The sequence below is a fragment of the Zalophus californianus genome, chromosome 12 (genome assembly GCF_009762305.2).
Source record: "Zalophus californianus isolate mZalCal1 chromosome 12, mZalCal1.pri.v2, whole genome shotgun sequence".
Taxonomy (NCBI): Eukaryota; Metazoa; Chordata; class Mammalia; order Carnivora; family Otariidae; genus Zalophus; species Zalophus californianus.
The window spans coordinates 4,319,572-4,333,414 of NC_045606.1; the positions used below are offsets into that span (position 1 = coordinate 4,319,572).

At 47.8% G+C, this 13,843-nt stretch overlaps 1 protein-coding gene across 11 annotated transcripts in view; it reads left to right on the forward strand.

Annotated features, from left to right (window-relative positions):
• IKZF1 (IKAROS family zinc finger 1) overlaps positions 1-13,843 on the forward strand; it is a 103,225-nt gene that overhangs the window by 69,471 nt on the left and 19,911 nt on the right. For 4 of the 11 annotated variants that reach the window (XM_027573846.2, XM_027573852.2, XM_027573844.2 and 1 more), the window contains 3 exons: positions 4,154-4,321; positions 8,494-8,619; positions 13,027-13,161. In XM_027573846.2, coding sequence (XP_027429647.1) covers positions 4,154-4,321; positions 8,494-8,619; positions 13,027-13,161 — 429 coding nt within the window. The remainder of the gene's footprint in view (positions 1-4,153; positions 4,322-8,493; positions 8,620-13,026; positions 13,162-13,843) is intronic. The other 7 variants (XM_027573853.2, XM_027573847.2, XM_027573855.2 and 4 more) reach the window with 4 other exon arrangements.

Below are 13,843 nucleotides of genomic sequence, written 5' to 3' on the forward strand. Positions count from 1 at the left end.
GGTGTCGGTGGGTCATCACGGAACCAGCATCTGCCACCGCCCTCCGCAAGGGGATTTAAAAAAAAACAAAAAACAACAACAACAACAACAAAAAAACCAGTTGAAATGTTTACTCTGGAGGCACAAAGGATTTTATAAGACGGGGAAGTAGGAAGAAGACTTGAAAATCACAGCTTCGTGTGACTCTCACCCGGGGCCAAACAAATCCGATGATTATCAGAAATTAAGCAGGAATTCAGAAAAATCGTTGAGCGAAACAGCTAGCTTGTCAGGACACACAGGCCTCAGTGGAGTTGTGATTTTTTATGTCTGATTTGGGGCAGTCTCCAAAATGATGCCTTCCATTTGCAATACATCGGGAGAATCCTAAAAACCTGTTTACTTTCGGTAAATGTGCGTTTTCAATAAAAACGTAAAATTAAGCAAACTTTGCTTTTCCTAATGCGTCCCTTAATCTTCCAATTATCCCGTGAAATAGACCCCTCACATCAAGCCCTAAGTCAAGCTTGCGTGAGAGTAGTCAGGTTCTCCCCTTTTGTAATGACTTGGAAATTAAAGCGAAGGTAAGTTACTTTGTGATGGACACTTAACAGAAGACGCTGGGACCCGTGTTAATACATTCCTGACGGAGGAATAGACCTCACAAGTGAATTACTTTCCTTGCTAATTCATGTAAAGCCTGACTGTACTGTGAAAATTTGCTTAAATAAATATTTGATAAATGAATCAAATTCCGGCATACTAAACTGTCAAAACATAATGACTGCCTGCCCCGATAAAAAGAATAATTGCATTTAATGAATAAACCTGCCAAGTATAGATATGCAGAGTAGCCCCTGCTGTTTGCTGCCCACTTCTCCCCACAGATCGCGGCTAAGTGCCAAGCACATAGCAACATGCTGATTCTTTCACCTGCAGGACAAGTTTATTCCAGAAATAGGGACGTGCCGCCCGTCAGTGTTGTGGTTCCTGGCCTGGCTTTTATTAAACAAACCAACCAACCCCTGAAACAGTAAACTCGTGGATTGTCTTCACGGTGTGTCCGCACTTGCATAAATGTGGAGGGTTGCAGGTGGAGCCAAACGAGGTTTGAATAGGTAGATGGTGCTAGGGAGGTTTCCACTTCTCTGGGATCTGAGTGGAGAGTGCTGGAAAAGGCACGCTTTGCTAACCATCAGTCCCACCCCGAATTCTCTGAGTTTCCAGTGTTTCTAGAGCAGTTTCTTCTCAACCTCAAAGGCCATATAAATCACACCAGGGTTTCCCTGCCTGGTACCCGACAGCTCCCGGGGGCAGGCTGCCCCCTTCCCTCTGCCCGAGCCCCACCTGGGGCAGGTGCCGTGGGCGCCACTCGGAACTGTGTATTGATCCCTCTACTTAACGTAGATCCCCTCTTAAATTTTATGATGGAGACACCCGTGAAGCCTCTCTTTTGTACCCAAATAAGCTCTTCAGAGGGACTCGGACCTTCTTACGGAGAGTCCCTCGAGTGGTACATCTGTAGACCCTGAGAGTAAAACCTTAATGTTGAGTTAGTGATGACGATAAAGCCTTCGTCCCGCCAAGTAACAGCCGTCCAGCCTCGGAGCGCTTGATGTCACTTAGCCACAAGAAGCAAGCTAGGGACCCAGAGGAGGCAAGCGGTTGATGATGGAGCCTCAGCAGGTAATGCGGGCTGCGTTCTGTCATCCCGCAGCGGGGCCGTGCCCCCTGTCCTGCTAACACCTCCAGAGGGAGACCACCTTGAGCTGAGCCCTGGGTTGTCACTTCGGAGAACGCCGTCTTCGGGAGTCTCCATGTCCCGTGTTACATATTCATGCCAGCACAGACAATCAGAAACAAATAGATTTCCAGGAAAGCTTGCCAGTAGGATTAAGATGCCGGGCACAGCAAGAGACATGAGAACCGTTGACTCAAATTAGAAGACAGATTTCACTCTTGAAGCAACAGCCGCCTTTCTTTCCTTCCCGCCCTGTCGAGCGGGTGGGGAGCGTGGCTTGCCTGCGAGGTCCCACCTGGGCCCACTGTTGTTACTTCTTCACAATGGCCCCACGGCAGGGTCCGACCTGCGTCCCCCCCCCCCCCGCCAACCCCAGCCCTTCGGATCCCCAGTGCCTCGTCAGCGTGGAGCTAGCTAGCTTTGGGTCACGCCACAACACACCTGTGTCATCAGGCGTGTCCTCCACCCTTCCTGTATGCATTTTGGGTGGCGTGAGCTCTCCCGACTGACGACCTTCCCGGAACATTCAGCCAAAGATCCACTCTGCCAAGATCCATCGCACCCTGATCGCCCTGCACCTGCCCCCGGGGACCAATTACTTCTCTTCTCCCTTGCATCTACTTAGAGTTAAAATATGCACATTCACGCACGTGTGTGTAACGAAGGCCCAGAAGTGTTTGTAACAGATAATGATCTCTCGCTACTGGATGTTCCTGGGGGCCGCCCAGCCACTGACTCTTTGAGATTTAGCTCCAGCTAGTCAGGGTCGCTGTCACCTTCCCACCTGCCTGACTCTGCCCAGCCACGTCCGACCCAGATGCAGATTTGGGACAATACCGAATACGTCCTGGTTGGTATCAGGATCCCTCCAACTGGCCTATAATTAAGTATCACTCCATCCTTACGGCAGCACATCTGTCCGGCCCACTGAAAAATAAAAGTGATGATAATCACAACATCCAGGGGCCAGTGTAAACTTTTCCATTTAAGCCGGTGTAGGTTTGACTAGTCCCGGACATGCTTCTGCTAGTTGCTTTTAGTAAGTACCGCCTTGTTCACCAAAACCACATTAAGCAATTGAGAAAATTGTTAAATATACATTTTCACACATTCTTTTTTCCTAAGAAAAAACAGTTACCAGGAAGTATGTTGTTTTGGGGTTTTTTGTTTTTTGGTTTTTTTGTTTTTTTTTTTTCATGGTATCTCAACACCAGCTATTGTGGGCACAGAAAACTCTTCTTAAAAAAAAAAAAAGAAAGAAAGGGAAAAAAAAGTTGTTTTCAAAAGAGCTTTAGTGTTTATTTAAACCTGACAAGTGTATCATCCTTTCTACCCGAGAGCTAAGTATAAAATGGTCACTGATTCGGAGTCCAAGACCCGGGACTGCTCAGTGGCGTATTTCTCACAGATGTCTGTGCGTCCCTCTGTTGGATCCCAGACACACGGGACAGGCACCGCTGCACACATCCGGGGCTCCCCTGCCTGCTTAGCCACCACTCCAGCCGGAACACCCCTAAAAGAATTCCTAATAACAGCTAAATTGCCTCTCTTAAATGATTTGTACTGAGAATATGACCGATCTTCTGTGGCGATAGGCCAGTAATAGCTTTAGTGGTTTCAGGATTTGGGAGAAGGAAAAAGCCAGAAGGGCTCTGTGAGCCTCAGGCTGGGACGCCCCACCACGGGGGATCTGGGACTTCTCTTTGGACCATGTGGAGCATCCTTCACAGTTCCTTAACTTCTCATTTTATTCAATCTTTCTCCTTCTCTCTCTCTCTCTCTCTCTCTCTCTCTCTCTCTCTCTCTCTGAGCCTCACACTCTCTTCTGTCTGTCTCCTTCCTGATTTGCCTGCGTAGGGACAGACAGGTAATGGAGAAGAAATTGAAAGGCAAAATACAGGAAAAATGTAAATGAAAAGAAGTTATTATAACTGTTATAATGAAGTGCCTTTCATTTAAATATAAGAATGTAACGCTGAAATGAACTTGTGATCCTGAAATGCATTTTTAATGAGTTTCCTTTTTATTTTGCTGCTTCAGTGGCATATTTTAAAGACCCTTTGAAAAAAGCCACATTAAAAACCCCACCAAATGCCACAACACGCAAAATTGGATATTGGTTTATTCCAAAACTGCTGATCAGGAAGAGTGGCTCTTCATCACAAAATGTTGCAGTCACTTTATTTAAATGAGTTTGAATTTGCATTGTGATGTGCCATTCTGATTTAGGGAAAAAAAATTAGATTTTCAGATCAAATTGACCCAACCAGTGAAGCGTTAAGGAGCTGGCAGGTTTAGTCTGAAAGCCTCATGTTCTATCAAACCTGCAGCCGGTGGAAGTCACCGGGCCCCGTGGGAAACAAGTTCCTCGCCGGGTCCTCCTCTCGTCCCCGCGCCGGGTTCTGTTCTCACTCATCCCTCTCCTCCTCCCAGGGGAGCGGCCTTTCCAGTGCAACCAGTGCGGGGCCTCCTTCACGCAGAAGGGCAACCTGCTCCGGCACATCAAGCTGCACTCCGGGGAGAAGCCCTTCAAGTGCCACCTTTGCAACTACGCGTGCCGCCGGCGGGACGCCCTCACGGGCCACCTGAGGACGCACTCCGGTAAGGTCCTCCGGGCGCAGGTGCCAGGCGTCCCGGCCCGGGTTCCGCGCGGCGTGTTGTGTGTGCGCGCATGCGCGGGAGCCCGCCACCCCACCCCAAGGGCTGGGCCTGATCCCCAGCACAGCACCGCCCCCCTCAATCCGGGCCTCCCCACACACCCGCCCGGGACTGTGGCAGCACTGCCCTGGTCCCCCAGTTCTGACTCCCCCGCGGGGCAGAGGATGTGGGTGGGAACGCGCACGCACACACACACACACACACGCACACGCACACACACACACACACACACACACACGCACACAAAGTCCCGCTTTATAGAGACTCATTCCAGAGAGACCTCGTCTTCCCGGGGTCCTCAGGTAAGTGGGGCCCTTCTGCAGGATTCTTCCAGCTCTCCTTTCACCCGGCGCGCTGCTAACACCCAGAAAATTCCCAGGTACATTTCTTAACATTAATGGTCAGGCCGCACGTATAACTGCTTTAGACAGAGGACTCCGGTAGCGGTCATTGTCGCTGGCGTAGTTTCTTTGCAAAGCTGAGAAGGTGAGCAAGGCCTGCCGCCATCCGTCCTGACTGGGCACACGCCCCCCCTTTCCGTGCCCCAGCCTAACTCATGCTAGAAGCCAGGCAGGCCTCAGCAGACAGGCCACTTTGGGGCTCTTACCAGATTTTAGCAAACGCTCGTCGAATAATCCGGAGTCTCGGAGCATGATTACCACAAACGCTTGACAGTTCCCAAAATACCCCCAGCCTGCGAAGCACACATCCACCTTTGACTGGGTTCAGTCTCTGCCTCCTGAGGAATCTTCCTGGCTATCCCATCAAGGGGCCCCATGGTCCTGCAGGTCAGAGGAACAGAGAGGGGCCCTCGGTCCAGCAGGGATGCTTCACCCCTGCCCTCCCAGAGCTCATCATCCAGACCATCGGCTGGTCAGCGACTTCCCTGGAGCGGGGCGCTGTCTGGGGAGGAAGAGACTTCAGACCAGCTCCCCCCCGCCCCCCGACATCCCCAGGGCCTCGCTGTCCCCCAGGGGCAGCGATACTGCGTCCCTGGGAATGCGTGCCTAGAATCAGGCCGTCTCCTTCCCAAATGTGGTGAGTGTAGTTAGTGGCGAGGTTCTAGTGGCCTCTCCCTGTGCCTCTTCCTTTGTCACTGAGCATTTACGGAGCACCCAGGGGCCCCTCTCTCCATGGAGGAGGCTAGTGGGAAGCAGCCAAGTGCCAACGTGTTACCGGTGTGCTGACACAGTGTCTGAGGAGCCGGTGGGGGGCACAGGGAAGGGACAGTCAGCCTCCAGGGTAGGGTGGGAGGCTTCAGGAGAGACTTCCAATAGATGGAGGGGCTTGAGTCCACACCAAAAGGGGAGTTTCTGAGGTTTACCTTCAGAGAAGTTCCACGTGAATGTGTAATTCTGTAAGTGACCCCAGAAGGAGGCGTGGTACGCATTTTAGCCAGTGTTGTGGGGAACATAGTCTTTCTCCTGGAGCGGTGCCTGCAGGAGCTCAGGAGGAGGCTAGGGGAGTGGTCGCAGGTGCCCTGGGAGTGCCAGTACCCTGTCGGGATCCAGCCAAGCCATCTCCTCCTCATGCTGATCTCCTTCCTGGTCGTCAACATGTAGGAAACTCCCAAATGCTACCCCTTTCCCCACAGGGGTCCATGCCGAGGGCTGGGGAGGGCTTTGCTGCGGGGGACAGATTGAACCGATGGCTCCCCCAACATGGGAGGATGACAGTGAGCATCTTACAGTGTTTACAGTGTGTCAGTAATGAGGAGCATGTGTGTTGCCCCCTAGAAGTGAAGGTGTCTGGGGAACCAAATGCAAGGCTTCACATATGACCATGATACTGGTGGTGTGCAGAGCCGAACAGGTGATCTGGGACCAAGGAACTTCACACATACTATTCATGCAGGTCAAGTGGACATCAGCACACTTGACAACAGGACTGCATCGGGGTTGGTAGGAAGCACAACTCCATGCAGGTGGAAAACACAAAGACTCATCCCTAGGTGACACCAACCACGTCATCGTCAACCCCAGTGACTCTGATTTGCAGCAGAAATCTCTCCTGCATATCGGTCCTTAAAACTCAAAGAGATGCTGCCCGCTTTGCTCTCCTACCTCTTGTGAAGTTTGGAACATCTAATACAGTACTTTTGGTTATTCTGGCCCCATGCCTGCTTATTTCCTCCAAGGTGTGATGATGGTATCCTGCTCCAAGCATGGCCAATGACTTGAGGAACTATATATAAGAGTGGTAGACTCTTATATATATCCGCATCCGCTACGGATGCATCTGCTACGGATGCAGTGATGAGCAAGTAGCTAGCACTGTACCCTTGACCCAGGGCTGCTGGTGATTCTGGCATCGAAGAGTGCCATTGACACACAACTCTTAGAAAATACCCAAATGGAGCCACTCCCCCCATTCCACGGAAGCCATGATCAGCCTCATAGCTTTCCCTGGCCACTGGTGGAGGCCTGAGGTGCCAAAGACCAACACATTCGTAGTGATATAGGCATAGAATGTGTCCTATACTGATAAGAGGAGGGTTCAAGTGGTCTGGCAAGGTAGGGAAGACATCCCCCCTCTGTTCCTCACTGCTTTCTTTGGGAGTTGAGAGCTGAGCTAGAGTCTTTCCTTCAGAACATTGGGCTATGATGCAAGGTATACTTTAGTTCGGTTTCTTACTGTGAACATATTTCTTATGTTCCAGAGTTAAAAGCAATCATATAGTTAGAAAAATGGATATTCAGACACCATGCCATATGTACACGAATTTGCTTAAGTGATCGCTTTTCTAGGAAAGGACACTGACGGGTTATCTACATCCTGTTAATTTCTAAAGGTAGCACTCAATAAAATGGGCAATTTTAGGCAACATTGTATATTTCAACATTACTTTCCTGACATTAGTGATATAACGTTCTCTCTGGATAAAGATCCATCCTTTTCTTCCTTTGTTAAATGTCCCAGAAGTCAAATTTTTTTTTTTTTCTTAGTCTTCTTAAGCCATTGCTTCTATTCACCTAAGGAAGAGACTGAACCAGTACAAGCTTTGGTTAAACCATTTTACCAAACATTCCTATTTGGATGGTATTGATTTTTATACAATGCTTTCAAAATCTGTGAAATCTAACAACATAAGAAGGAAGTCAGAGAAGATTCTGGTCTGAGGATAGACATTTATATTTGCCATTTAAATAAAGAGACTTCACTTATTTCATCTCTTAAGTTGCTGTGTATTAAAGTCTTTAAGCTTAGGCATGATATGAACTTGTTTGTGCCAGTCTTCTTTTTCTAAAATACGGCTCAATAAAGTTCGGGAAGAACCAAACCCATCATACAGAACTGCACTGCTTAATAGGGTAGCCACTAGCCATATATGGTATTTAAATTGTAAGTCTAGTCAACTGAACTTAAACAAAATCAAAACTTCAGTCCTCGGGGACTCTAGCCATACTTTGAAAGCTCAGTAGTCATGTGGAGCTGGTGGCCGCCATATTGAACAGCACAGTGGCTGTCACATTGGACGGCGAAGATGGAGAACACTTGCATCTTCATAGTAAGTTCTGTTGGTGAGGGCTGATCTCGAAACCACGTCATCCTTAACTTTTTGGGGAGAATGCGGAGCTTTCTCTAAACTAGAACAAGGAAATACATCTTGGAAATGAATGCTCATTTTATTAATGTATATCTATCCACTGTGGTTTCTTAGAGACCTCAAATTATCCAGTTTAGTATCCTGGAACTTAATCCACTTTGGCTGCATTTGGATCTGTCCCCAGTGTCATGCCAGACCTGGCCCACAGTGTAGATGCATTCCTCACGTCTCCACCCAGTTGTTGGGCAACTACCTGATCAAACGGCGGTGGCCCATTTCCTCCAGTTGAAAAAGTGATTGAAGTCCAAGAGAATTTGGTAGTTAGGACTGTGGGCAAATTAAGATGAAACAAGACTCACAGGAGTTCTTGGTACAAAGAAACCCGTGGGCATTCACATTTTTAAATTTAGCAATTTTGACTTGAGTCCATAAGGCTTTTAGCTCTCAAGAGTAGAGGGGTATTTTTTTTTTTTTTTGGATTTTTGATAATAATTGTATTGCATGCATTCCCATTACACATAAGGCCAATATTTAATTGGGGTCTTGAACTCAATTGTGTTTTCTGCAGTTGGTAAACCTCACAAATGTGGATATTGTGGCCGAAGCTATAAACAGCGAAGCTCTTTAGAGGAACATAAAGAGCGTTGCCACAACTACTTGCAAAGCATGGGTCTTCCAGGCACGCTGTACCCAGGTAAGCGCTGGCGTTCCCTCCCCAGCCCGCGGGGAAGAAGGGCCCCGGGCACATAGCTCCGGGTGCAGAACGCGCAGGCGCGCGCACCACCACGGCCGGGACAGACAGAAGTTTTTGGCCACTAACATGGCACGGTTTCACCCGGAGCTAGCCGTGCTTCCCGACTTTTGAAGCTCTCATCTCACCAGAGAGAGCCTGACCTTGAACCCCTCCCTCTTGAAAGCTGGGGAAGCGTCTAAGACAAGAGTGACCCCTGAAATTTTGGAGGGTTTTCTTGGTTTTTGGTAATTTTTTAAAAAAAATTGGAGTATCGATTGCTTCCTTGTGCTTAGTAATCAAAATAAGATGTGAAGTCTTGTTCAAAAAACTATTTTTTTTTTCATGAAGTTGATCGAATAAAAGCTTTCAGGCTTTGGCACCTGCCCGGAGCAGGTGAGCTCCTTGGAAAACCCTGACAGCCCAGAGGATTGCAGCTGTCACAGGTTTCGAGGAAAGGCTGCTTTTTTTCTTATGAGCCTTGATGCTTGCAGCACCCCATCGTGAGGTAGCGTTTGACTCTGATCTTAGATAATGTAAAGTGAAGGATGTAAACAGACGCCTGAATTTGCAGGAGGCTGAATTTACTCAGAGGGACGGCGGTGGAATAAAAGGCACCTTTCTAACTTTTTAAAACATAATAAATTTATGAATAGATCAAGTGAAGCTAACCTCTTTCAAAACACCACTTGCTTGGTGCCACCAAGGGAAAGCTCATCTTTGGACCCAGGAGCAGAAGTTAAATTAAGAGTTGAAAATTTTTTAAAACCTCGTTCAGCTCTCTGACTTGAACGAATGGCTCGTAAAAGAAATCGACCAGGGAACAGGAAGATCACTTTTATCATTTTAAATTTTATGTGATCACTTACTGGATTTTTATTAGGGTGGAATACACATAGCAGACAACTTAGGATCTTAACCATTTTTGAGTGTATGTTTGAGCGGCACCGAGTAAGTTCAAGAGCACTCAGATTAAGTACAGGTGAGAGCAGGAGAGACAAATGGTCAGAAAGGAGTTCTAAGAGCCGAATAGTTTTGGCACTCACGGGCAGCGTGTTACGTGGCCAGAGCTCCCTGGTTCTAGGGCTGCCTTCCCCGCCCATCAGCTGTTGATCTGGGGACTGACCGTTGATCTCTCTGGGCCTTACTCTTCTCACCTGTAAAATCAGGAGATCCCGTTATATTTTCAGTTAGCCTTCTCCAAAGTCTGAGGTCTGTTTCTAGAATGGAAAGGTATTGAGGGTTACTAGAAGACAGGAAATTAGGTAGTAAAACAGTAGTAACAATGTTAATAGTCATCAATTTGTGGCCAAACCCCAGGGTGGTGTCTAGAAGATGAGAGGAGGATGCTCTTTTAGAATAAAATCTAAACATTCAGACATTGTGTTTTCCTGCCAAAAATAAATTAATGGATCTTGGAAGTAAGTGCCACCGTGCCCTGCTTTGCCGAGAAGGAGGGACATGTGAGGAAGCATATTAGCTCGATAGGTCAAACATACGACCAATGGGATTAGGTTTTTATGGATTTTGTGTGTATCCTTCATATAAATCAGGGTGTGAGCTTTTATGTTTGCCCATTTAATGAAAAACAGACATTTCCAATGTTGAAAAATTGCGTATACCAGCTATAATAACCAATTTGAAATATATATTTCCAAAATGGACTGATCCATGTTTAAATAAGCCATTTATCTACCCAACAGATATTTGCTGCAATTTATTATCTATAATACTGAGCCCTCTTTGAGCATAGTGATCTGAATTTCCTTTAAAACCATACATATGGAATTTCGAGGACAAAATGGACAAGAGACACAGACAGAGCACATTGGTTTTCTCTGCCATTTTGTTACTGAAGGAACACGTTAGGAAGTCAGACCAGGCTGATCCAGGGGAGAGCAGCTTTTGTGTCCCTGAGACCTGGGTTCAAGTTGCATCTCTGAATCTGTTTGTGAATGCAACCCTGGGCCCTCAAGCAGGAGTGATAATTCTGGCCTGGCCAACGTCGCAGAAAGCCTCTGGGAGAAAGAGGAGAGAGCCTTAGGGAGCGTCGACATGCATCACGCACTCACGTGAACATACAAATGTCAGTCACTGAAGTATTGACACCGGACTGGTCTCCTCCCTTGGCTGTCTGTGTCAGTGAGCTTATATGTCTGCGATATATCTTACCCTCTTGCCAGAATCACGTCCGTGTTGAAATGCTAATTTTTTCCCTTCGGTGACCAGATCATTAGGAATACCACAATGATGTGTCCTTATGTTCCTGTGTTCAGGAGATAAAGAAGCCTTCCTGTGTGCAGTGAAGGAACTCGGGGTGCGGAGGGAATCCATAAAAGCACTTCAGTGCTAGTCGTACAAGCTGACATGGATTCAGAGGGCAGGCAGTGGGCTGCTGGGGTGTGGGTAGGGGTGGCGGGTGGTCCTTGCTCACTTAGCTTTGCTGTGTTAGGTCTGGCTGAACCTGTGCCTTCCCGTGCCCTGTCCTTCCCACGGCACCCGAGACCAGCCCCCTCAGTGCTCAGATGGACACCCAGACAGCCTCCCCCCTCTTCAATCCCCGTAGGTTGGGGCCATTCTTTGGGATTTGGTAAAAACAAAGCCTAGCTTAGCTAGGAGGTGGGAAAGTTTAATTTTTCTGAATATAACTGTATTTAGTTAAAGGCTTGTTGGTCCTCTGTTGTAATTTCCCTCATGGAAAAAGTAAGTTTCTCTTGAGCGTTTGGAAGATGATCCATCAGGTACACAAATTGTGTTACAAGCTCTTAGGGGAAAAAGCATCGAAGACGGGTAGCCATTGACCTGGGAGCTTTGGACTCCTTTGTCCCTCACTGTGATGACTCTGAGCATCTCTGCTCTCAGGAGGCCCTGTGGCCTGTTGGGGACGTAACCCCACTTGAAGTGCTGCAGGTGCCCTGGGCGGGGCTTGGCGGAGAAGCAGGGACATGTGAGGAAAATATGAGCTTGATAGGTCAAACGTACAACCACTGGAATTGGGCTGTGTGGGTTTTGTATGTAGCCTTCATCTAAATCAGGGTGTAGACTATCATGTTTGCCCATCGAATAGCAAACACACATTTCCAATGTTAAAAAATTGCATATACCAGCGATAATAACCAATTTGAAATATATGTTTCCAAAATGGTCTTCATAATAGCAATGAAGACCTGAAACACTTAGAAATCATCTTTGCAGGCAATGCTCAGGACATAATGAGGACCGCTGCCCCACCGTGCTGGGGCCAGAAAGCAAAGGTGGGACGTGGAGAGGGGGAGGGGCAGGCATGTGTCTTCCCAAATCAAGGCATGGTTTTCACATAAAATGTGTCTGTAAATCGTATTGGAATATCGTGATGCGTATCTAGAGGAACAGAGGAGGGGATTGGCATTTTCAAAAAGGAAGAGTAATGTCTAGTGCTGTATTCACATGCAGCTAATGCGGAGCTCTTTGAAGAATAGACAGAAATCAAGAATAGGAGTGGATAAGCCTACAGGTCCTGTGCTAAATCAGCGTGTCGTATCTGAGAAAGCAGGAGGAGGAGGTATCGGGCAGTGGGATTGAGGTGGACCATTCAGAAATGGTGCTGGGAAGTTTGAGTAGCTATTTGGAACATAATTGACATTTTCAGCTCCTCGTACATTAGGATAAATTGCAGGCACGTGAAAGAGTTCTATTTCCAAACATCCAACATAAAAACTAGAATATGGATGGATTCCACAAGATACAAAGTTGTCTCTTCAATTATGGAAAGAAACAACGTAGAGAAAGACAGGGCTAGAAATACTCCCTACATCAACACTTACCCTCGCAGGGTCTAGGTGTTCTGCAGTTAGAAGGTGTTGATTTTCCAGCGTTTGCTGTGTGTTTGGGGATCAGGAGCTCTGGATTCTCCCCCCGACCCCCGTGTTGCCGGGATTCTCTGTTGCATTTCTGCATCTCACTTCACTGTGCCAGCCGATGGCATTGGACCCTTAGATCATTTCCAGCTCTGACAATTCTTGGATTCTCAGCAGGTTGATGAGTAGTGGATTTGGGAGCCCTTGAAAAGTTAGGAGGACTCATCAGAGGGACACAAGTGCTTAATCACATCCAGCTTCTGGTGACAGTGCTTGTTTTCTTTGGTTGTGGGAGATAATGTGCAGTCCCCGGGTGTCATTAGCAGGTGGCTGTGGGCAGACTCTGTCTGCCTGGCAGAGTTGCCGGGGAGATTAGAAATCATCATCATCATCATCATCATCATCATCATCATCCCTACGAAGGGCCTGGCTCTCGTAGGTGCTTAACAAATGTCAGATTTAGCGCGGGATGCGACCAAATTCTTTCAACTGTAAGCGTTTCTAAACTGGCCTCTCTAACTGTCTTTGACTTTAGTCATTAAAGAAGAAGCTAATCAGAGTGGGATGGCAGAAGATCTGTGCAAGATAGGATCAGAGAGATCCCTCGTGCTGGACAGACTAGCAAGTAACGTCGCCAAACGTAAGAGCTCTATGCCTCAGAAATTTGTTGGTAAGAGTCCAATGTTTGCTGTCTCTTAAAAAAACAACTACGCGGGTGCTTTAGACTCGGGTGGCCATTAGTTGAGAGTAGGAGAAAGAAAAAGCATCTCATTTTTTTAAAAAGCAAACATCGGCAGGCTTACCATGTCTTAAATATTTTGGATTTTTTTTCTAATAGACTTCTTGCACATAAGAAGTCTTATCTGGGCAATTTTTCCTAGACGTGGGCTTACAGAGTCCTGGGCATCCGGGAGATCTGCCTGTGGACACCTGTGTGCTTCCAGGGGTGGCCGGGTCAGTGTGCTCAGGGCTGAGAACATTGGCCCAGCGTGGCTGGGGGAGCTCCCCACACAGCTGATTCACCTGCTGCCTGAGCAGCCCCGCTGAGCTGCAGATGCTCAGAAGTTCATAATACCCCCTGCATGGGCTACCTCGAATCGCACAGCAACTGGCCCCTGAGAAGTGCCCAGGGAAGAGGGAGCACAGCCATGATCACTGTGCTCACCATGGAAGCTCTGCCCGTGCCAGGTGCTTTGAGGGATAAAGGGAAGAGCAAGGTGGCCCTTTCCTCTAGGAGCTCACTGTCCAGTGTAGATGGTAGACAGGTACACCAGCAGCCCTCATCAGGCCACACACTGCGAATGCAGGAAGAATGATACCTAGTTAGCTCAGTGTAAGAGTGGAAATGCCCT